This window comes from Pollicipes pollicipes, unplaced genomic scaffold (genome assembly GCF_011947565.3).
Source record: "Pollicipes pollicipes isolate AB1234 unplaced genomic scaffold, Ppol_2.1 Scaffold_7262;HRSCAF=8765_pilon_pilon_pilon, whole genome shotgun sequence".
In the NCBI taxonomy this organism is placed as follows: domain Eukaryota; kingdom Metazoa; phylum Arthropoda; class Thecostraca; order Pollicipedomorpha; family Pollicipedidae; genus Pollicipes; species Pollicipes pollicipes.
The window spans coordinates 22,883,063-22,906,652 of NW_023597055.1; the positions used below are offsets into that span (position 1 = coordinate 22,883,063).

General features: G+C 63.4%; 1 protein-coding gene across 1 annotated transcript in view; it reads left to right on the forward strand.

Moving 5' to 3' along the window:
• The window catches only part of LOC119113587 (fatty acid synthase-like), a gene marked incomplete in the record, with an annotated part of 60,955 nt that overhangs the window by 9,634 nt on the left and 27,731 nt on the right, over nucleotides 1–23,590 (forward strand). The window contains 36 exon segments of the mRNA XM_037237879.1: nucleotides 747–861; nucleotides 1,349–1,538; nucleotides 1,821–2,050; nucleotides 2,559–2,685; nucleotides 3,259–3,436; nucleotides 4,023–4,160; nucleotides 4,747–4,867; nucleotides 5,537–5,645; nucleotides 6,104–6,253; nucleotides 6,793–6,903; nucleotides 7,263–7,421; nucleotides 8,141–8,232; nucleotides 8,234–8,299; nucleotides 8,863–9,030; nucleotides 9,382–9,441; nucleotides 9,481–9,538; nucleotides 10,387–10,454; nucleotides 10,530–10,618; nucleotides 11,480–11,566; nucleotides 12,122–12,346; nucleotides 12,786–12,894; nucleotides 13,536–13,776; nucleotides 14,028–14,143; nucleotides 14,494–14,684; nucleotides 14,894–15,085; nucleotides 15,523–15,686; nucleotides 16,515–16,630; nucleotides 16,977–17,075; nucleotides 17,381–17,499; nucleotides 17,789–17,907; nucleotides 18,427–18,553; nucleotides 19,259–19,362; nucleotides 19,715–19,890; nucleotides 20,085–20,133; nucleotides 20,450–20,595; nucleotides 21,360–21,418. Of these exon segments, the coding sequence (XP_037093774.1) occupies nucleotides 747–861; nucleotides 1,349–1,538; nucleotides 1,821–2,050; nucleotides 2,559–2,685; nucleotides 3,259–3,436; nucleotides 4,023–4,160; nucleotides 4,747–4,867; nucleotides 5,537–5,645; nucleotides 6,104–6,253; nucleotides 6,793–6,903; nucleotides 7,263–7,421; nucleotides 8,141–8,232; nucleotides 8,234–8,299; nucleotides 8,863–9,030; nucleotides 9,382–9,441; nucleotides 9,481–9,538; nucleotides 10,387–10,454; nucleotides 10,530–10,618; nucleotides 11,480–11,566; nucleotides 12,122–12,346; nucleotides 12,786–12,894; nucleotides 13,536–13,776; nucleotides 14,028–14,143; nucleotides 14,494–14,684; nucleotides 14,894–15,085; nucleotides 15,523–15,686; nucleotides 16,515–16,630; nucleotides 16,977–17,075; nucleotides 17,381–17,499; nucleotides 17,789–17,907; nucleotides 18,427–18,553; nucleotides 19,259–19,362; nucleotides 19,715–19,890; nucleotides 20,085–20,133; nucleotides 20,450–20,595; nucleotides 21,360–21,418 (4,668 nt within the window).

The following is a 23,590-nucleotide window of genomic DNA, read 5'->3' on the forward strand; positions in this document are numbered from 1 at the left end:
CGTTATGGTGAAATGGGGTTTTGAGTTCTACTCACTCGGTAGGCGCATTCTGTCTGCTTAACAGTTTCTAGCCATAGGTTTGACCTGCACTATCCATTATTTCACTAAATAAGCTAGATGATCCGGGTGGCACTAACTGATTCAAAGACAACACCAAGCCAAACAATGTGAAAAAATACTTCATAGTTGCAACGATTCATCAGAGATGATTTACACGGATGATTATAATTTATGCATATATATATATATATATATATATATATATATATATATATATGCATACATATATTGTAATCATGTACCCTGGTAGCGTTGACGACATTTATCGCGCTGACGAGTGCTGCGTTGCAACTATCAAGTATTCTTTTCACATTGTTTGGATATATATATATATATATATATATATATATATATATATATATATATATATATATATATATATAGATTGATCTTGTTCGCTCGTCACCATGTTTGGACACATCGAGCATTCTGAACTGTTAATGCCGAAAAACCAGAATTGTAAAACCCTTCTTGTTTATATCGAGGTAATGTGAGGTACATCAAGAAGTGTATGCTTGTTTGGGGGAAAGAGTCGAAACAGAGGGTAAATATATGATTGCACTTGATATACAAACTGATCGGCGCGCGCCTGCGACTCTGGACGCCCCGTCCGGCCCCTCGACCGCCCTGTGTGAGCCCTGCTGGCGCCAGTTGTTACCATGACCTGACCTGATCTGACCCGCTAGGTGTGCCGAGGCGGTGCGTCCCCACGGCATTTCGCTAATGGAGCTGGTACAGTCGGACGACGAGGCAGCATTCCAGCACACCACCAACGCCTTCGTCCTGATCGCTGCCATTCAGGTGGGGGCCGACTGCCTCTCACGGAGGCGTGGCGGCGTGGCCGGCCAGGAGGGTGGGACGGCCGCCGCCCTCGCCCCCGAACCCGCCCAGCACCAGCGCCCGCTCGCAGTGCCGGCCTTGTGCGGCTGCTGGGAAAGAAAGCGGGTGAAGTTGTGTCCGTTCATCCACTGGCTTTCGGCGTGTTGGGTGGTGGCTGGCTTCAGTACCGCCACCCTATCTTCGTCCATGCCCATCAGGCGAGGCGGCTGCTCGTGGTGGTCACGTGCTGTCCTTGTAAGCAGCATACGTGATGACTCATGTGAGTCCTGCATGCTGTTGAAGTAAATCTGTAGTGTAGCATTATATGTAAATGGTGTCATGGCCTGTCCCCTGACCCCTGACCTGTCCGGCTGTCTGCAGACGTGCATGATGGACCTGCTGCGCTCGCTGGACCTGACCGGTGACCCGTTCCTGAATCCTGGCGTTTGACCCGTCCGGGTGTCGGCAGGTGTGCATGATTGACCTGCTGCGCTCGCTGGACCTGAGCCCGGACGGCCTGATCGGCCACTCGGTGGGCGAGCTGGGCTGCGCCTACGCCGACGGCTGCTTCTCGGCCGAGCAGGCCGTGCTGGCCGCCTACTGGAGAGGCGTCTGCATCAGCGATGCGCGGCTGCCGCCCGGCGCCATGGCTGCCGTCGGTGGGTGCTCCCCCTGCCCTGCCCCCCCCCCCCCCGCCCGCCCGGCACTGCGCACGCGCGCCTGCTGCCCAGGACTGACTTATGGGTGTGCTGGTGTTTGACTGCGTGGAGTCCCTTGCGAGGTGCGAAGGAACTTGCCGTTGCGTTGAATGTCATGGTGACTAAGTGCCGCGGATATCAACTCGCTTCTGAAGTGGTAGCGATCTGTCAGACTGTGTCTTCCGGTTGTCTGCAAACGGCTGCGATGTGGGAGTGTCTGACTCGTGTTCCGTTCCCCGCCAGGCCTGAGCTGGGAGGAGGCTCGCCGCCGCTGCCCGCCGGGCATCGTTCCCGCCTGCCAGAACGCCGCCGACTCGGTCACTGTCTCCGGGCCGAGTGACGCGGTGGCCTCGTTCGTGGCGCAGCTGCAGGCCGAGGAGGTGTTCGCCCGCACCGTCAACTCGTCCGGCGTCGCCTTCCACTCCCGCTACATCGCCGAGGCGGCGCCCAAGCTGCGCGCCGCTCTCGAGAAGGTGGGCCGAGTGCCGCCGCTCTCGAGAAGGTGGGCCGAGTGCCGCCCCTCTGCAGAAGGCAGGCGCCCGCCGCCGAGGGTGGCCACGGCGGGGTTTGGGCGTGCGCTGCGGCGGGCGGAGGTGACGCGTTTAAGTGAGCTGCGCGGCTGTAGTACTTGTTTGGTCTTCTCCGGTGATGAGATATTGCGTGTAAATCTGTCAGAGGACAGTGACAATGAGGCTGAGTGTTGAACATTGGTTCGACCTGGCACAATTTGGGAGCTGCAACGACAAAAGTCGCGTTCACCCCGTCAAGTAATAGTCGTGTGGCAATACGCTGTCTTGAGCTCCTGGCGTCCAAACATTTGCAGTACCAAGGGTGACAGCACAGGCGCGCAGTGAAAATAATCGACCTTCATCGCCCCAGAAGATGCAGGTAAACGTACGAAATGTTTCGATACTGCCGCCGCCGTCGCTCAGTCGTCAGTGGGCCGCGCGCCGTGACGTCAGCTGTGTCTGCCGTCACCAGGTGATTCCGTGCCCGCGGCCCCGCACGGCCCGCTGGATCAGCTCCTCCATCCCGGAGAAGTCGTGGGGCCTGCCGCTGGCCCAGACCTCGTCGGCCGCCTACCACGTCAACAACCTGGTGAACCCAGGTACGCGCCGGCCGAGCGGCATCCCCAGCAGGCACGCCTGTCAGCGCGTTCGAGGAGGGCTTGCGGCATAAGCTGCGGCGCCTTGGCGTCTCTGCTGTGCCATGCTCCAGAGGACGTGCGCGGCGCTCTGGCCTTCGATCGCAGCATGCTCGGCTGTACCGGTGCGGAGTTAAGTGCCGATACCAAGCTCCTTGCGATGCACAAGAAGGCGCGTGTCAGAACATGTGTGGTATTTGTAGTTCTGGTGTTTTCCACTGGGCTCGCTCTGTCGCGGTCCGGTGTCTGGTGGTTTCACGAGCCGGGTGAGTGCCCCTCAAACCACTGCTGTCAACGCTCATAGCTGGCCGGGAAGGGCAGGACACTCGGCACCGTTCGGCTCGTGGTTCGGGAGCCTCGGTGGCGGCGCTGGCTCCGCGTCTCCAGTGGGGCCGACGCCGGCCCATCCAGCGCCTCCACGCTGACTTCGAGTGGCGGCGCCGCCCCGCTCCCTGGTTCCCGGCTCCCAGCCCCCGGCCCCGGCCCCCGGCTCCCGGCTCCCGGCTCCCGGCTGATCACGCGCGGCCGGCGGCGCAGTACTGTTCCAGGACGCCCTGCGGCACGTGCCGGAGGGGGCCGTCGTGCTGGAGGTGGCGCCGCACTGCCTGCTGCAGGCCATCCTCAAGCGCTCGCTCAGCTCGTCCTGCACCATCCTCGGCCTCAACAAGCGCTCCGCCTCCAACAACATCGAGTTCTTCCTCAGGAGCATCGGCTCGTGAGTGAATCGCTCCGGGGAATGTGACGGTGTGCTGATGGTTAACGCTTGGACCTCCTCAAAATCTCAGTCTGCTGCGTGTGCGTATGGTGGACAGGTAGCTTTGATGCCCAGTCTTGCGTCTGATAAATCGTTTTCGGTCTAGGCTTTATCGATACGTACGGATTGATGAACATGCAGTTTGCAATCTGAAGACTGATGGCTTTCCGGGTATGTCCTTGATAAGCGAAGGTGTCTGGCTTCAAGGAGCTAGACCCTGGTCTCCGACGGAGTCTACTTTCAGGTGCACACATGGTCACGGACGAGTGTTGGGTTTCAGGTTGCATCCCTAGTCCCTGAGATGCCTCCAGTCTCAGGACGTGTCTTGGTATCACGCAGCTCCAGGCGTCCCGTGTGTCCCGTGGCCCCGGCGGCTGCCCGTTTCAGGGACCTCCCCTGGTCGCTGACGGACACCCAGTTCAGGGAATTCGCCCTATCCTGGAGTGTCAAGCGTGCGCCTCCTCCCTGACGGCTGGCCGGGATCAGCGGCGTCGCTGACGGCTGGCCGGGATCAGCGGCGTCGCTGACGGCTGTCCGGTGTCGGCAGGCTCTACACGGCCGGCCTGACGCCGTCCGTGCGCTCCCTGTACCCGCCGGTGCCGCTGCCCGTGCGCCGGGGCACCCCGCGCCTGGCCCACCGCGTCGGCTGGGACCACGCCGTCCCCTGGGACGTGGCCGACTTCAGGTGCGACACAGCCCCCGCTGTTGAGCCCGGCCCGTCGGCTGGCTAACCGTATACAACGCCTCGCCAGCCGACGGGGCGCTGTATACGGTACACCGCGGTCTGTGTCAGTAACGCCACGGTGTAGCAGCCAGGCCACACCGGGGCCCGTGGCAATCAAAGGGCTGTGCGCGAACACATGTTCAGTGGGATGATAGGACGCTTGCGAAAAGGAAGTAGCCAATCTTGCTAGTGGGGCCGTGAGGTGGTGTGCTGTGTGGTTTGGGCGAAAGTTTACTCAGAAGTTGAGTGGTATGCGATTAGGGTCACTATGAGCCATCCGGAGCATGTCTGTTTGCTGTGCCGCTGCTCCTCGCGGCCCTGCTCGGCCCGGCACGCCCCCACGGCCTGTGGCCCTTCGCGCCGGCTGCATCATGTACGACGTAACGCAAGCACGTGTGTTTGCATGCGTTCGACGTCGGAAAGTTCGTTTGAAAGAACAGGGCTCGAAGCCGGAAGTGGCAAAGGTCGACCGCGACCTGACCCCAGTGGGAGGTCGGGCCCGCTCGGGGCGCAGAGTCTGACCCGCTGTGTCGTGACCTGACGCCAGTGAGAGGGCCGGCTCCGGCGGTGACCTGGTGGTGACCTGTGACCTGACCTCGGAGTCGGACGCCTACCTGGCGGGCCACACCATCGACGGGCGCATCCTGTACCCCTCCACCGGCTACCTGGTACGCTGGCGGCCTCGGCCGGCGCCGCCGCTGACCCGGTGTCGACGGACAGGCCTGAGGCGGGAGACGGTCGGTCGGGCCCGCTGCCGATCCTTGTCGTGGGTGTCGGGGCCTCGGCAACGATTGACAGGGCTGTTATTGCGGTAGGAAACATTAGTCGGGTGGTATGATTGAGGAAGCAGACGTCAATTTTGGGGATGCTGGAATTAAATACCATCCGGTCGTTTGTAACCGAGGTCTGCTGTCGAAAGGTGAAAAGTCTCATGCGCCATTTTTCGGAAATGAAGCTGTCCATGTAATTCGATGCAGCTCAAGGATTGTATCCTGTGACGTAGTATGAAAATTTGAAACTTTTGCGTTGCCAACATGTCAACGTTTCTTTTTGAAGCACCTAAGCATCTTTAATTCGCCGAAGCCTACGAATTTTCTCTTGAACAATGCTTCCCACGTCATTTATGGTATTTTGCCTGTGAACGTCAGAGCTGGGATTACGTCTCAACATGCAGTGTCTAGTGAATCGTTCCAGCCTTCAGCACCGTCTCCTCAGACCCGCCAGCCTGGTGGCGGCTGTCGGTGACGTCAGCTGCCGGTGACGTCAGCTGCCGGTGACGTCACTGGTGACTCTGGGTCGGGTGGGGTCGGCTGACGCGCGCCGCCGCCGTCCGGCAGGTGCTGGTGTGGCGCGCTCTGGCCAAGAGTCTCGGCCGCCAGATGGAGGACACGCCCGTCGAGTTCAGTGACGTCACGTTCCGGCGCGCCACCATCCTCAGCCGCGACAGTACGTGCTGCTCGGGGCGGCTACGCGTGGTCCTTGGTGCCGTCGGGGTGGCCCTACTCCGTCGCTCGTGTGTGGGGTGTGGGTGTGGGTGCGGGTGCGGGTGTGGGTGTGGGTGTGGGTGTGGGTGGGTGGGTTGGTGGGCGTGTGTGTATGTGTGTGCGCACGCGTGTGTGACACGCAATTTCACTGGGGCAAACTCGCAGCGATGTGCTGGTATACTAGACATTCAGGAGGCTCGGCCCAAAATACGATGCGAAATGTGTGCCATGGCCAAATGTGCATGTTTCAGGGACGAGAGCTTCGAGGCATCCCCCCTCCCCGACTTTTCACTAGACACTGCATGAGAGAAGTCTACCGTTCAAACTCAGTCACCAGTGCGTCTGTCCGGCCCTGGCGGCTGGAGTGTCGTCGCATCAGCGGACCGGGACACCCTTGACCCGTCGCCTCCGTGCCGTCAGACCGTGTCCGTCTGATGGTGTCCCTGTTGGACGGCTCGGGCCAGTTCGAGATCTGCGAGAACGGCGCGCCGGTGGTGACCGGCCACGTGCGGCTGGAGGAGGAGCCGCTGGGACCCACCCACCAACTGCTGATGGACCAGCCACCTTCAGGTGAGGCGCCGCCCACCGCTGGACCAGCCACCCACCTCTAGACCAGTCGCCCTCCGCCAGACCAGCCACCGTCAGGTGAGGTACCGCCCACCCCCGGACCAGCCGCCCATCTCCAGACCAGTCACCCTCCGCCAGACCAGCCACCGTCAGGTGAGGTACCGCCCACCCCCAGACCAGCCACCCATCTCCAGACCAGTCACCCTCCGCCAGACCAGCCACCGTCAGGCGAGGTACCGCCCACCCCCAGACCAGCCACCCATCTCCAGACCAGTCACCCTTCGCCAGACCAGCCGCCCACCTCCAGACCAGTCGCCCATCCCCAGACCAGCCACCCTCACGTGAGGACGCCGTCCACCCCATACTGGCCGTCCTCCTCATGGGGCTGCGTCAGTATCGCATCGCACGCCACGCCTGGACGAGGCGTGTTGCTCGTGTGTGCTGCTATTAATCGTCGCCGCGCTGCCAGCTGATGACTGCGCCCAGGCCGGCGAGGCTGGCCGCAGCTGGCCTGGGCTGACAGTGTCCGCGGCGGCCCCCAGACTCGGCCGAGGGCGTGCGCCTGCTGACCCGCGACGTCTACAAGGAGCTCCGTCTGCGTGGCTACGAGTACACTGGCCTCTTCCAGGGCATCGCCGAGGCCGTACCGGCAGGTGAGGTCCGCCGAATCTACACCCCACTCTGTCGTCATGGCAACCAGATGGTGCGGTCTTCATGCGTGTTGTATCACTGTATTGCAGCTACAACGTTTTAACCGCATGTTCGGACGCTGCGGCTACTTGGGCTGCTTTGTGAATCGTCTAAATATAGTCATGCAACCCGCTTCATTTCTGTGCAGCGATCGTGTCACAACCAGAGGCCACAGGCTGCCGTGAACATGTGACCGAACAGTGAGGTATCTACATGTGGTCGGTGTTGTGCTTGTTCGGCGTGGCGGACGCGTGGATGCCACGTCGCCGCCGCCTCGTTTGCCCATCCCATGACCCACGCCCCTGATTGGCCGGGCCCGCAGAGGGGCGCGGCCTGCTGCGCTGGCACGGCCAATGGGTGCCGTTCCTGGACACGATGCTGCAGTTCTCCATCCTGGGACGTGACCAGCGGACGCTGAGCCTGCCGACGCGGGTCCAGCGTGTCGGCATCGACCCTCGCCGACACCTGCGTGACCTCACCGGTACGGAGGGCGCGCTGCCCGCTGCTGGTGGCCTTCCGCTCAGCCAGCGCACTCGTGGTGCTTTCAGACCGCAAAGCATTGCGATGCTAAAGCTAAAGCGTCGTCCTGGAATCGAACCCGGACTTCCACGTGAAATTCTTCACCTTACCAATTGGGTTCTTCTGCCTCGCAGTGCCGGCCTTGCTCCCGGTTTGGGGGCGTGTGTGTACATCCCTGTGGAAGGTTTTGCGATGTGTAGCGTCTGCGGCGAGCCCTGGGAATAGTCTGCACATGATGCTAGTGGCCTCTCAGAGACGTTCCTGTTCTGGCAGCTGCGTCAGCACCTGTCCGTTCATAAGCATTGCGTCTGGCTTCCTTATCTGTGTTCCCACACAACGCTACAGACGATTCCCGTTGTTTTCTTCTAATGGGCCTGTCCTATGCCAGATGCGCCAGTACCATCTTTCTAAGATGAACAATATCTGGTGCAGCCCGCGTAATACCCATATTACAACTTCAGCTGTTATGTTACCAATCTGCAGAGCTCACATTCGTGTAAAAGATCTTCACTGCATCCAATAGGCGGTACAAAACGTCACGTTTTTCCGTCCCTTATCGTCCCACTACTCGGCACCCCTTGATCCCACATCAGCACTCGCGGACAGTGTCTTGCGTCGCCCCTCCCCCCCCCCTCCCCCCGCCGCCACACGGCTGACGCCAGTGCCCCTGGCGGCCGCCAGATGGCGCTGACGTGCCTGTGCTGTCGGACCCCGCGCTGGACGCCGTCGTCTGCCCGGCCGTCGAGATCTGCGGTCTGAAGGCGTCGCTGACGGCAGCGCCGCCACAACCAGTCGGCGCCGCTGCTCGAGACGTACCAGTTCGTGCCGCACTTCGACCAGGTGCGCAGCGTCGGTCCGCTGGCGCGGCTGCGGCTGTGCAGAGGCTAAACACGGGCTTGGGACGTGATGTTAGGTCCGGTGCTGGAAGCATATGGTTTTAATACTGAGTTGAAGTGCTGGTGTCAAAAATAATAGCGTTCTACATTCTGAAAAAGATTGGTCGAGCGGTTGGCCCAAATAACGGGGATCATTAATCTACATAATTTATGTGTTAATTTCTTAATTCCCATCATCTGTGACTATTGCATGTATATTGACGCGGAAGCTAGGAAAATCCACGTTGTGGAAGTTAATATCATAATTCAGGTGGTGTTTACCAGTGGCTTTGTGTGTCCCTGGGGCACTCGAACCCGGCCGCTATCAAGTTGATTGTAATTCCAGCAGCAGTTAAGAGGTACCTTGTCTGACATTTTGAGCGGACGATCTCTCGGCTAGCCGCCCGCATTTCCGGGCTTAGTGACCGACCTGGTGCGGTGTGACTCTCCGTGACTCTCCAGAAAGCAGGCCCCCTCTCGGAGGAGACCCTGCTGGGGTGCTGGCTGACCTGTTGTGTGGCTCCCCAGAAAGCAGGCCCCCTCCCGGAGGAGACTCTGCTGGGAGTGCTGGCTGACCTGGTGCTGGAGAACTCGGCTGGCAGTCGGCTTAAAGTGGCAGAGGTGACCGAGGACGGCGGCGACGGGCGGATGCTGCGGACCATCGTGGAGAGGCTCACCCAGCAGCCCCTGGTCCAGGTCAGCCGAGGATGACGCGGCCGTCGTGCGTCAGGTCGCTTACGCTGCCGGCATATATCGGTCGAGACATACTGACCTGAATATATTGACCTGGATGTATATTGACTCTGATGGTTCTGTCGGGTTATGTTTTCATGGTGGCGCTCGGTGGCAGGTGGACCACAAGACAGTCAGCTCCTTTGTTCACCGTGGCGCCCATTAGCCGTTGTCAAGTAGCGCTGAGTAATCACTGTTGCGTTCAGAACACGCGTGTCTTACCATCGCAACCACGTCGGTTACCCTGAGGACTGTCCGCGATGCCCGCCAGCGGGTGGGCCGTGTCTCCGACGGTCACTCTGCTTTCCCCGACAGGCCGAGTCGGTGCTGGTGACGCCCGCTGAGCGCCCGCTAGAGCAGCCGCTGCAGCAGGAGGTCTGGGACCGCGCGCGGCCGCTGCCCGTCTCTGGCCAGGACCTGATCGTGCTGAACGGCTTCCGGGCCGACCAGGAGGTGCTGGAGCGCGTGCTCGGTAAGCGGACGGCTTCAGGGATGGCTCCGCTGTTGGCGGCGCTGTTCAGACGGGCGGTCGTAATTATGCGAGACGGGTCGTATGCATTTCAGTTTGTTTCTTTCGAAGGTATGACTTCAGTCTCCTAGTTGGCCCTCTGCCGAGCAGGCCACCTCAGCAGCTCACTTAATGGTCGGTACCATGGCCTCAATAACGGCAGCGCTCTCTCCGTCATGTGGCTGACTACTGGTCACCGGCCGGGTACCGCTACCATCACGCTGCTGTTACCCCCCTCACCCTGTGACCGTTCCGCACCCACCCACGACCGCCGGCCGCCGGTGACCGCCCCTCCTCCGCCGGCCGCTGGTGACCGCCCCTCCTCCGCCGGCCGTTACGCCGGTGACCGCCCCTCCCACGCGTGGGACCGCCCCCTCCGCCGCCGCGGTGACCACCCTCCCCTGTGACGCCCTCCCCGCCGGCCGCTGGTGACCGGCCGGCCTCTCCACCGGCCGCCGGTGACCGCCCCTCCTCCGCCGGCCGCTGGTGACCGCCCCTCCCCCGCCGGGCGCTGGTGACCGCCCCTCCTCCGCCGGCCGCCGGTGACCGCCCCTCCTCTCCCGGCTGCTGATGACCGCCCCTCCTCCGCCGGCCGCTGGTGACCGCCCCTCCGCCGCCGGCCGCCGGCGACCACCCCTCCGCCGGCCGCTGGTGACCGCCCTTCCCCGCCGGCCGCTGGTGACCACCCCTCCGCCGGCCGCTGGTGACCGCCCTTCCCCGCCGGCCACTGGTGTCCGCCCCTCCGCCGGCCGCTGGTGACCGCCCCTCCCCCGCCGGCCGCTGGTGACCGCCCCTCCTCCGCCGGCCGTCAGCTGGCCTGCGGGACGGCGGCTTCCTGCTCACTGCGAGCCCGATGCCGGCCTCCTCCGCCGTCGTCACCGTGGCGCACAAGCTGTGGACGAACGGAGAGCTCCTGCTGCACCGCCGGCCGGCGCCGGCGCCGGCGGCGGAAGAGCGGCGCTGGCTGCCGCTGGCCGCCGGGCCCGAGTTCGACTGGCTGCCGCGGCTGCAGCGCCACCTGGCCGAGACGCCGCAGCACGGCAGGTCGGTATACCGCCGCTCTCAGTTGGGGACAGAGGAGGGACGGCTGGTGTCGGCGAAGCACGACAGGTCGGTGCTCCGCCCCCCCCCCCCCCCCGGCCGGGACAGAGGCGGGGCGGCTGGTGTCACCGGAGCACGCAGGGGAGAGGGCTCGCCATAGGAATGCGAGGCTTAGGATGCGCGTTGTTAGCGTGTTACTGGAGACTGCGACATCAGGACTGCACCGGCGGCTTTCGTTGTGACGTAATCACAGCCGGCCAGGAGAGGCGCGTATGATGATGCAGATAATGCGGCAGTGATGATGCGCAGCGGTGCTGGGTACGGTCTGTGCTGGCGGCCTCACCCAATGGACCGATCCTGAGCAGGCGCAGGCTGGCGTGTCACCCTCCGGCTGCCCCTTGCGATGGGCACTTGTACCAGACGGGTCTGGTGGCGAGAATGGGGCTTTTAATTCCCAGTCGGCCTGGCCGAGTCCTTCTCTAGTAAAGAACTTACCCGGAATTGTAGCCTATGACGTCACAGCTGGGTACGGCGCGCCCAAGCGACTCTGCTCCAAAGCGTGAGAGCTGCTGTGACGCACCTCCCTGTGACGTCATAGGTGGCGGCTTGAGGGCGGCACTTGACAAAAGGCAACGTGGCTGTGGTGCTGAATCGCCTGCTTGTGGATACTGACGACGCAAAACCACAGCCCTCTGCGTCGTTCCCTGCGGGGGGGGGGGGGGCACGACATCATCGGCCGGTTCTGAGCTTCCGTGCGGCACGTCCGGGAAGCCAACTGAAGCAGCTTCTCGTCCTCGTCGCCATGCTCAGTCACACGTCATGCTGAGGTCGTCGTCGGTTGGCTGACCGCTGCGACGTTTGCAGGCTGTTTGTGACGGCCGACGAGGGCGACTCCGGCATCCTGGGTCTGGCCGCCTGCCTGCGGCGAGAGCCGAACGGACACGTCATCAGGTCCGTCCCAGTCGGTAGGCCCGGCCCTCGTCAGCGGCGTCCCCGGCTCGCGCCGCCCCGCTGTCCGGCCCTCGTTGGCAGTGTCGCGCGTTCCCAGCTCGAACTGCCCCGCTGCCTGCTCTGCCAATGAGGCGCCGTTTCGCCGTGGCGTAGGACTGCGCCCATGTTCTGTTTATAACCACGTCCATTCAGGTATGTTTGTCTCACATCCTTTCGTTTTGTTAATCAGCATAGCTGCTTAGCTTCTTGCCCACTTTGATGTCTTCCTGAGACAACTTTGCCGTCCATGCTACGCTTTTCATCTTAAATGCTCTAGTTAACGAACCCACTTTACAAACACTTCCGAACGGCCATGCCCTATGGCAGGTAGTGCCCCTGGCTTTTCACCTTTTGGTATGGTATCCCACTGCAACATTCCGTATCCACGCAAGGCCATAGCGGCCGTCAGGTGGCGTGACTACCCGCCGTGCTTTGCCCCTCCCCCCCGCCCGCCCCGCCCGCCCCGCCCGCCCCGCCCGCATCGCCGGCCCCCTGACGCCACCGTCTGCCGCGCAGAGCCGTCTACAGCCCGGGCCGGCCCCTGACAGAGGCCGACCGCGACCACGTGACCCGGAGCGACCTGGCGGCGCTGTGTCACGTGTCGGGCGGCTGGGGCAGCTACCGTCACGTGGTGGCGCCGACGCCGCCGCTCGAGCCCGTCCGGCACGCGTTCATCAACACGACGCAGCGCGGCGACCTCTCCAGCCTCAGCTGGGTGCAGAGCGACGACCGGCACGTCGAGTAAGCCAACGGGCGCGCTCTCGGCCGCCCGGCTGCCGCGCCGCTGCTGACCGGCCGGCCGGCGGACAGCGCGGCCCCGTGGCGCTCCGTGACGTGCGCCCGATGCTGTCTGGTTCGCGGGCCTGCTCCGCTGTTTGGATTCATCTTTTCACTTAGACGTATATTATGCTGAAGGTTACTCAAGATGTCTTTATTTAGTGCATTTGTTGGTGAACCCTGATAAATAATGATGGATTTGGTTTCATGGTGTTCTGAGTGGGGTATTGGATACTTCTGTTTATTGTATTTATTCGTGAGTTACCGTCAGTATGGACGATGTGGCGCGTATTGACCAGCACCACGCATCTGACTGGGGTCCGCCGCGCAGTACTACCATCTGCTGCTGGCGTGACGGAGGCCGACGCCGCGGTGGCGTCTGACCCCGGCCGGCCTGTTACAGCGCCTCCCAGCTGTGCCAGGTGTACTACGCGCCGCTCAACTTCCGCGACATCATGCTGGCCACGGGCAAGCTGTCGGTGGACGCGCTGCCCGGCGACCTGGCCACCAAGGTGTGTTGGCGGGCGGCGCGGCGCCGCCACCAGCGCGCCGGTCTGTCGGCCGCCCGCGCCCCTGAGCGGGACAGGTGGGCCGTTGAGGCCGGCAGGCTGGACCAAATGATTTGCTGGACGCTGGATCGCACAGGCGTTCTTTAGTCTGGTCTACCGCGTGCTGAAGTTAAGCTTTTAATTGCTGGGATTTTGCAGACCATGGCCCATGGCAAAGGCCTACAAATTTGAAATATCGTGCCCGACCGAACAATGCTTAACTGGCAAAACGTCTCCTGGAAAACGTCTTCCTAAAAATGTGCATGGGCCGGACCGCCTCACATTTTGGCCCACGGCTGGGTCGTCATGATTGTTACTTCTCGATCGTTGTTTAATTCTCTATTCTGCACCTCCGGTCTGTAACAACACAAAGTCGAATGATGCCCTCCTACGTAAAAAACTTGTTTACGTTCTTCTACGATACTTTTTTATTCCACTACTTTTATTAAAGTTACCACCCTCCCCCACCTCTCGTGACATCCCGTCCCGCCGGTTGGGCCGTCTCCGTAGCCGCCTCCGCGCGTGCCCGCCCGGCCGCCGACACCGGTGGGACCGGCGCCTCTCCAGCAGCCTGTCCCACCCAGCGCCCTGCCTCTGCCCGGCAGGAGTGCGTGCTGGGCCTGGAGTTCGCCGGCGTGGACGCGGCCGGCCAGCGCGTCATGGGCCTGGTGCCGGCGCGCGGTCTGGCCACCACCGTGCGCGCCGACCCGGAGTTCCTGTGGCCGGTGCCGGCCGGCTGGACGCTGGAGGAGGCCGCCTCCGTGCCGGTGGTGTACGCCACCGCCTACTACGCGCTGGTGGTGCGCGGCCGGCTGCAGCCGGCGCAGAGCGTCCTCATCCACTCAGGTGCGGACACTGTAGACGCCGCGGGCGTGGCCGCAGCCCCTCCGGTCAGGTGCAGACCCGGTGGGCCCCGCGGGGTCAGCGTTTGGTGTGGCCGCAGCCCCTCCGGCCAATGTCTGCCAAGTATACGCATTTGTCCGAGATCAAACGCAGCTCGCTGCATCTTGCTACGCACCATGTCACGTAATCAGCCACTGCTGGGAGACGTTCAGTGGTCCAGCCGCCGCCATTATCTGACCGCTCGACCCCGGCAGGCTCTGGCGGCGTCGGCCAGGCCGCCATCACCATCGCCCTCAGCATGAACTGCACCGTCTTCACCACGGTCGGCTCGCAGCCCAAGAAACAGTTCTTGCTCAACACTTTCCCCAAGGTATGACGGCCGCGACCGAGGAACGCATGTGCCAGCACCCGGCTCTCCGGAGCGACAGGTGTCTGGTCTGGGCTCGATCGCAATGACTGGTCTCAGTTCCCTTTCCTGGTGTACTAACCAAGCGGTCAATATTCAAGCGCCCGCGAAGAACCTTGCCGAACCGGCCACCACCCGTCATTCATACTGCCTCAGTTTATTGATGGTTTGACACTCATTTGAACCGACTGAAACCATGCATATTTGTGTAGTGTAGACACATAAAACGGGCCACTGCTCGCCCCCGTCACCCCCGTTGTCAGCCGCTCATCATCCCTGACCGGGCGCCGCCGCCACCGCTCCTCCTCCGCCAGCTGCGCGAGGAGCACATCCTCAACTCTCGCGACCTGACCTTCGAGCCGGCCGTGCGCCGGCTGACGGCCGGCCGCGGCGTCGACCTGGTGCTCAACTCGCTCAGCGACGACAAGCTGCGCGCCTCGGTGCGCTGCCTGGCGCAGCACGGCACCTTCCTGGAGATCGGCAAGTTCGACCTCAGCCAGAACAAGTGAGCGGATCCCGCTGCGGGCGCCGCCCCGACGGCTGGAGGTGGCCCGTGAAGCGCGCGGACGGCCTGTGTGCGGTGGCTGGGTGTCACAGTGTGGTGGAGACCACATTTTGATGGTCTGGCTCACCGGAGTGAGCACGTTGTCGTCCCCCCCCCCTCCCTCGGTCACGTGACTGGCGGCGGCCGCTGACCCGCGCCCTGGCCGTCAGTCCGCTGGGCATGGCCGTGTTCCTGCGCAACGTGACGTTCCACGGCATCCTGTTGGACGCACTGTTCGGCGACGGCGACCCGGCGGCGAAGCGGCGCGTCACGCGGCTGGTGTCGGAGGGCCTGAGCAGCGGCGTGGTGCGCCCCCTGCCGCGAGCCGTCTTCCCGCGAGACCAGATCGAGCAGGCGTTCAGGTGCGGCAGCTGGACAGACGCGCGCACGTGATTTCGGTTGGTGCAGCTGGCGGCTTATAAACGTACGCGTAGTCACGCGAGTTGGTCTTAGCGTGAGGGTCGCGTGAATGTGATACCGTTACGTGACTCGTGTGACGTTCGTGGCATGTGCGGCGTTATGTGACGTACACCAGGCTCATTTGATGTCTCGTCAATTAGAATTGTCCCTGCAGTTCATTCGCAGAGTGGCTGCATTTGGAGCTCATTCTTCGCGAGCACCATCACTTCTGAGTGTACACCCCACTGACCTCTTGTAGGCATGCATTTCTCGTGCTTGCACTGCCTAGGTACGCTTCCGTATCTCCAGACATGGCTGAGCGGTCTTCACTGAGTTTCGGCGGCCGTCGGTGTGCAGGGTCTCGAGTGTTCGCCTGACCCCCGCTCTGGGACTGCGGCAGGTACATGGCGGCCGGCCGTCACATCGGCAAGGTGGTGCTGCAGCTACGGCAGGAGGGCCGGTCCGAGCAACTGCTCGTGCCGGCCGTGCACCGCTGCTACCCGCCCGCCGAGCGTGTCCACGTCATCACCGGCGGCCTGGGCGGCTTCGGGCTGGAGTTGGCCGGTCAGTCGGTGTCAGTGTCAGTCTGTGTCAGTGAATGTCCGCCAGCATCAGCTGATGTCGTTCAGTGCAGTCGGTCGGTGTCGGCCGATCAGTGTCATTCGTTCGGTGTCGGCCAGTATCGGTCGATGTCGGTCACTATCAGTCTATGTCTGGCAGTATCAGTCGATGTCGGGCATTATCAGTCGATGTCGGTCTGTATTAGTCGATATCGGTCACTATCAGTCGGTGTCGGCCGGAATCAGTCGATGTCGGGCATTATAAGTCTGTGTCGGCCGGTTTCAGTCCATATGGGCTGGTTTCAATCGATGCCGGTCAGTATCAGTCGATGTCAGCCGGTTTCAGCCCATATAGGCCGGTTTCAGTCGATGTCGGGTCAGTATCAGTCGATGTCGGCCACCATCAGTTGGTCATTCAGTGTCAGGCGGCGCCAGGAGGCCCGTCGCCGACCGACCGGACACCGCGGAGCGTGTCACGGGCGGCGCTACGGTGTTCTGCCAAATACAGCGTTGCTCTCACCCCACGGAGCCCATGCACCTAGTTTCTCCAAGAAGAAAGAATGAATCTCAGCATGCCTCGCATGGATGATGAGTGCTGATGAGTGTTTAGTATCTGACAACTCGCATATCTCAAGATGCAGCAGGTGATGAGTGTTATGAAAATTAGGCGTCTGTGCCAGTGCTCGGATGGGTCAGAATGTTGAGTCGAAAGTGTTTTCAGGTTTCTGACAACTCGAACGTCCCTGTGGCGGCTCAGGATCGCCCCTGTCTCGTGCCCGCATCTGGTGATTCTGGTGTGCCTCCGGCCTGAGCCCCCTCCCTCCTCTTGCAGAGTGGCTGGTGACCCGCGGCGCGCGCCACCTGGTGCTGACCTCTCGCAGCGGCGTCAAGGACGGCTATCAAGCCTCTCGCGTGCACTCGTGGCGACGCAGGGGCGTCACCGTCCAGGTCAGCACGAGGTCGGCGCTGGAGGCGGCCGGTCGGTGCTGCTGCCGCAGCCGTTGGCGCATTTTTGGACGGCTTTCACAGGCGGTGATGTGCCATTGGTGGAAGACGCCCGTCGCTCCCACGGAAGCGACCATTTTCCGACGCGACCTGCGGTGATAATTAACGATGATCATGAGCATGATATCTGGAGGTTTCAAGGCGTTTAGGGTTTACGAATCAGTCATGTTAGACTGAGGGCGCATCGGAGGGCCGACACTCGGTCGGTCCGGCCTGATGTGTGACTGTGCCTTGCGCACCTCGCCGCACCAGCTGTGCGGCCGGCGTGACGCCGCCGTCCGATCGACAGATCTCGCGCGATGACGTCAGCACGACGTCGGGCGCGGACCGCCTGATGCAGGCGGCGGCCAAGCTGGGTCCGATCGGCGGCGTCTTCAACCTGGCCATGGTGAGCGCCTCCCCGCGTCATGGACGGCATCTGCACCGCGGCCGCTCCCTCGCGCCCACACGCGGTCCGTAGCTGCAGCGGCCGTTCGCTGGGTGTACTGGACACTGTGCAGTGCGCGTGCCGCTGCGGGGCGCTACTGCTCCTGGTGTGCCTGGTGTGCGGGGCTCTCCGCTGACGTAATGGGAGCTAGCGTGGTCCATTTGCTAACAAGTGTGTGGTCGGTGGTGGCCGGCTTGTAACCTGTGATGACCTTGTGACCTGCGGTGACCGTCTTGTGACCTGCGGTGACCCTGGTGTGGTGTCAGGTGCTCCGTGACGGCCTGCTGGAGGGCCAGACGGTGGAGACGTTCCGCCAGGTGGCGGCGCCCAAGGCGGAGGGCACAGTGCACCTGGACCGGGCCACCCGGCGCACCGGCTGCCAGTGGTGAGTCGAGCGGGCGGCCGCGGCCTACCCGCCCGGCCTCTGCGACGCTCCCGGTGATCTGTTTGCCCCCCCCCCCCACGCTCTCTCCCTCGCCGCCCTGGATGCTGCCATGGTATTCTCGTCAGGGTAACGCGCCTTCCCGCCGGTAAACAGGCTTGCCCCCTCCCCCTCTATGGCCGAGCGTGCTTCACCTGTACCAACGCATCGAGGTCCCACCACATGGTGACGTGTGTACTGGCGCCGCGCCGCCGGACCGGAGCGATGACCCGCTGCGCCGCCGCTGCGCCAGGTTTGTGGTGTTCTCGTCAGTGAGCTGCGGCAGAGGCAACGCCGGCCAGGCCAACTACGGCTACGCCAACTCGGTGATGGAGCGCGTGGTGGAGCGGCGCAACGCCGAAGGCCTGCACGGTATGTCACGGCTTAGGAGGGGTTGCCACACCTCACACGACCCTGGAGGGCTTGTCAGGCATCACACGATGGGGTGCGACACGTGGCCCGGGAAGGGCTGTCACATGTCACACGGCCTGGGAGGGATTGTCACGTCACACGGCCGGGAGGGATTGTCACGCGTCACATGGTATGGTATGTCACAGCCGCGGATAAACAGACGATCGGTTTGTGTTACTTAACATGTATAAACAAACGAGTTTTGGGATAAGTAAGTGTGCGGTTCTGCGTTTTGCTCCGGGTAGTTGCTGCCGCGACAGACAGGCCGCATGGTCGCGCGTTCGGTCGATCTGCGCGCGAGGTTGTCGTGATATTTTGATATTTGAGCCCCAGCATTCCTTGACGCAGTCTTTAACGTGACCTGCGCTGCCAGGGAATGTTCTGGGGCCTCATGTTGTTCTCTGAGCCACTACCAGGCGTGACATGACCTACCCTGCGGTGGCCTGACCCGACCTGACCTGACCTGACCCGTGCCGCCAGGCTTGGCCGTCCAGTGGGGCGCCATCGGCGACGTGGGCGTGGTCCAGGACACCATGGGCGGCAACGACGTGGTGGTGGGCGGCACTCTGCCGCAGCGCATCTACTCCTGCCTGCAGATTCTCGACCGGTGTGTCCCGGCCTCTTCTCTCTCCTCCCGCTCGCCGGCCGATGACACTAGACACGAGCTCTGTGGCGCCTCGCGGGCTGGCGACGTGCGTTGGGTTGTGTTACTTTGTAACCACTGCTAACACAGTGCCAGTGTCAGGTGACAGTGTCAGGTAGGCACAACAGGCGACAGCGTCAGATGACAGCAACAGGTGACAGTGTCAGGTGACACAGTGGCAGGTGGCAACGGTGCAGCGGGATGTGGATGAGATGGCGTTCGACACCGGCACCGCATGATCTGAGGCGCTCCGTGATCTAAAGCCCTCTGTCGCACACCACGTGCTGGTGAAGCGTGGTGTGCGACAGAGGGCCTTAGATCTGTGCGCCACAGCGCTGGGCGGCTGATTGGTCCAGCGGTCGGCCGGTGGCGAGGATGCGAGTCGGCTGTCTCCGAGCGTAACTCACGACCGCCGCCCGATCGATGGCTCAGTGACCCCCTGCTGCGACCCAGTGACCTGTTGGGACTCAGACCCCAAATGTGATCCAGTGACCCCCGGTCATGACTGGGTGACCTCCGATTCTGACCGAGTGACCTCAGACTGTGACCCTGTGACCTCCGATTCTGATCCTGTGACCGCTGACTGGCCCTGTGACCTCCGATGGTGGCCTAGCAGCTTTCGTCCTCCGTGATGTGACGTCAGACAGTGACGTCACGCCCCGCGCGCAGGACGCTGGAGGGCAGCGGTGTGGTGAGCAGCGTGGTGCTGGCTGACAAGCGGCCGGACGCCGGCAGCCGGGCCAGCCTGGTCGACACCGTGGCCAACATTCTGGGTGAGTCGCGCCGCCGCCGCCGCGGTGGCTGACCTGGCGACAGTCCCAGAGCCGCAGGCTCGCCTGAAATGACATGAAGGGCGTCCCCTCAGGCCGACAAGGGGTCCGTGTGTGTTGACTTCGTGTTCTCTAAAACGTCTCCGTGTTCCGTGCGATTGTAAAGCCAACATGCATGGCGCAACGTCTGCCTGCAGTTGAAATGTTCTCATTAGCTCTTTCTGGTGAACACCCACCAGACCAGTGCAAAGCGCGAGAGGCAGGTCCGACTTCTGCGGACAGGGCGCTCCCTTTACAGCGTCCCGCGTGCTGGCGGCGTGGCAGCCGCCCTGACCGTCTGGTGGCCTGGCGGCAGGTCTGAAGGACGCCAGCAAGCTCAGCGCGCAGGCGACGCTGGCCGACCTGGGCCTCGATTCGCTGATGGGGGTCGAGGTGAAGCAGACGCTGGAGCGCGAGCACGGGCTGACGCTGGAACCGGCCGAGGTCCGGCTGCTGACGTTCGCCCGGCTGGCCGAGCTGCAGGAGGCGCGGGCAGGCGGCGGCGCCGACGGCGGCGCGCGGCCGGAGCCCGCCGACGAGCAGCGGTCCGCCGCCGGACACGGCCTGTTCGGTGAGAGGAGAGGAGGGAGGGGCGGGGGGGGGCGGCTGTTCCGCGATGAGGGGGGGGGGGGGGGACAAGCGCGCCGGACGGCGAGCTCATGTCGGGTGTTTGTGGGTGGCTGGAGACGGAGGCTCAAGTGCCCGATGTTGTGGCCAAGTTCATAGTGCTTTCAGGTGATGATTGCCATGTTAAGTATGAATTTTCGAATGTGGTCGCTTTTGTAACAATTCATAAGACTTTTTTGGCTATTTTTGTGTATAATTATGTACGCTAAAAACATGAATAGCTGTATCAGGATGTGTGTCAGTAAGTAATCAACCTAACATTGCCTGTCCCGTCCACGTTATTTTGCAATTGCGATTTTCGGCTGCTCACCAAAAGCTGCACGCCTATGTTGTACGGCGGGCGCCTGGGTCACTGAGCGCCTGGGCTCATTAGCGCGGCCCCGTGCGTCGCCGCCGGCCACTGAGCGTGCGCTCCGCTCGGCAGTGTTCGATCCGCGGCCGGACGGCACGTACGAGACGGGCCGGCTGACGCCCCGCCGGCCGCTGGTGCCGCTGTGTGAGCCGGCCGGCTCCAGCCAGCCGCCCGTCTACGTCGTCCACCCCATCGAGGGCATCGCTCAGCCGATCAGTGTGAGTGGAGCAGGCCTGTAGCTGCCTCGGCGTCCAGCCGGTGATGTCGCTCGAGGGTCGAAGCTCGAGGCTGCGGGGAAACGATGTGGGTCTGAGGACAGAACCATGTGGAAACCTAGCTGATCTCCCCACGCCCACGTGGACCGGATTCAGCGTTATCGTTTCAAACTTTTGGGCCGAGCGGCTCCCTGTCCCCTCTTGTGGCGACGCCTGTGCGTCCAACCCTTTGAGGGTAACAGCTGGTTTCAGGTCCAAGTGCACTGATCGCCATCCTCTCGCGAGTAGCACCTGCCATCTGAGCGTGTCAGACCGCTGCGTCGGCCCCGGGATGGCCGCGTCAAAACCGACGAACCCAATCCCAGACCGTCACCGAGCCGGCGCCGGCCTTCCGCTTGACGAGCAGCGTGACGCCGTGTAGCGCGCGGGAGATATCGCTCCAGGCTCGATCTCCGAGATCGCCGCCGCTGCGCCGGTGGCGGGGTGTGGCTGAGCGCCGCCCGCTCCGCTGGTGGCGGGGTGTGGCTGAGCGCCGCCTGCTCCACCGGTGGCGGGGTGTGCCTGAGCGCCGCCTGCTCCACCGGTGGCGGGGTGTGGCTGAGCGCCGCCCGCTCCGCTGGTGGCGGGGTGTGGCTGAGCGCCGCCTGCTCCACCGGTGGCGGGGTGTGCCTGAGCGCCGCCTGCTGCACCGGTGGCGGAGTGTTCTTGAGCTCCGTCCGTTGCGCCGGTGGCGGGGTGTGCCTGAGCGCCGTCCGCTCCGCCGGCAGGAGATGGCGGCTCAGGTGGGCGGACCTGTGTTCGGCCTGCAGTGCACGAACGACGCGCCGTGCACCGACATTGCCGCCCTGGCCACCCATTATCTGCAGGTGAGACGCCGCGCCGCTGGCCGGCCGGCGCACCGGGCCCTGCTGCTGGTGCGCGCTGCGTGTGCCGCTGACGGGAGATGCGCCAGAGCCCATCTTGTTCTGTCAGTTTCTGACTGCTCCGTCCTTTTCCGCCTGTTCGTGTCCTCCGTCTGTCTCCGCCTGGCTCGCCCTTCCCCGTCTGTCCCCTTTTCTCTGTCTGGATCCGTCTATTCCGTTTGTCTCCCCGCGATTCAGGCGGTGCGTGTGGGGATAGACTGTGCCTGCCGGTTGTGCGGTGCTCCCCTCCAGACAACGGGAGTTGACCTGACACCACCATGGCCGTTCTGGTCCACTGGGCACGGCCTCGCGACTCGTAAGGTGGCTCTGCGCTGCTGAGCGCCTCACCGGAGCTGGAGCTCACGCCACGCTACGAGCAGCCGCCGCCTTTGTGTCCTGCTCACCGCTGACAATGCGGCCGTCCGCCGCCAGGTGGTGGAGGCCCATGCGGCCGGCGCGCCGCTCGTGCTGGCCGGCTACTCGTTTGGCGCGGCCGTAGTGTACGAGATGGCCGCACAGCTGGAGAGGAGTGGCCGGCCGGCGCCGCGCGCGCTGGTGCTGCTGGACGGCTCACCGAGGTCAGTCGAGTGCGCACGGCCTCACAGGGCGACCCCTCAATCCTATGGGGTCTCCCGCCGCCTCACTCTCACAGGGTCTCCCGCCGCCTCACTCTCACAGGGTCTCCCGCCGCCTCACTCTCACAGGGTCTCCCGCCGCCTCACTCTCACAGGGTCTCCCGCCGCCTCACTCTCACAGGGTCTCCCGCCGCCTCACTCTCACAGGTCTCCCGCCGCCTCACTCTCACAGGGTCTCCCGCCGCCTCACTCTCACAGGGTCTCCCGCCGCCTCACTCTCACAGGGCCTTCCCGCCGCCTCACTCTCACAGGGTCTCCCGCCGCCGCACTCTCACAGGGTCTCCCGCCGCCTCACTCTCACAGGGTCTCACGCCGCCTCACTCTCACAGGGTCTCCCGCCGCCTCACTCTCACAGGGTCTCCCGCCGCCTCACTCTCACAGGGTCTCCCGCCGCCCTCACTCTCACAGGGTCTCCCGCCGCCTCACTCACGAGGCCTCCCGCCGCCTCACTCTCACAGGGCCTCCCGCCGCCTCACTCTCACAGGGTCTCCCGCCGCCGCACTCTCACAGGGTCTCCCGCCGCCTCACTCTCACAGGGTCTCCCGCCGCCTCACTCTCACAGGGTCTCCCGCCGCCTCACTCTCACAGGGTCCTCCCGCCGCCTCACTCTCACAGGGTCTCCCGCCGCCTCACTCTCACAGGGTCTCCCGCCGCCTCACTCACAGGGTCTCCCGCCGCCTCACTCTCACAGGGTCTCCGCCGCTCACCCTCACAGGGTCTCCCGCCGCCTCACTCTCACAGGGTCTCCCGCCGCCTCACTCACGAGGCCTCCCGCCGCCTCACTCTCACAGGGCCTCCCGCTGCCTCACTCTCACAGGGCCTCCCGCAGCCTCAATCTCACAGGGTCTCCCGCCGCCTCACTCTCACAGGGTCTCCCGCCGCCTCACTCTCATAGGGTCTCCCGCCGCCTCACTCACGAGGCCTCCCCGCGCCTCACTCTTCACAGGGCCTCCCGCCGCCTCACTCCACAGGGTCTCCCGCCGCCTCACTCTCATAGGGTCTCCCGCCGCCTCACTCACGAGGCCTCCCGCCGCCTCACTCTCACAGGGCCTCCCGCCGCCTCACTCTCACAGGGTCTCCCGCCGCCTCACTCTCACAGGGTCTCCCGCCGCCTCACTCTCACAGGGTCTCCCGCCGCCTCACTCTCACAGGGTCTCCCGCCGCCTCACTCTCACAGGGTCTCCCGCCGCCTCACTCTCATAGGGTCTCCCGCCTCACTCACGAGGCCTCCCGCCGCCTCACTCTCACAGGGTCTCCCGCCGCCTCACTCTCACAGGGTCTCCCGCCGCCTCACTCTCACAGGGTCTCCCGCCGCCTCACTCTCACAGGGTCTCCCGCCGCCTCACTCTCACAGGGTCTCCCGCCGCCTCACTCACGAGGCCTCCCGCCGCCTCACTCTCACAGGGCCTCCGCCTCCTCACTCTCACAGGGTCTCCCGCCGCCGCACTCTCACAGGGTCTC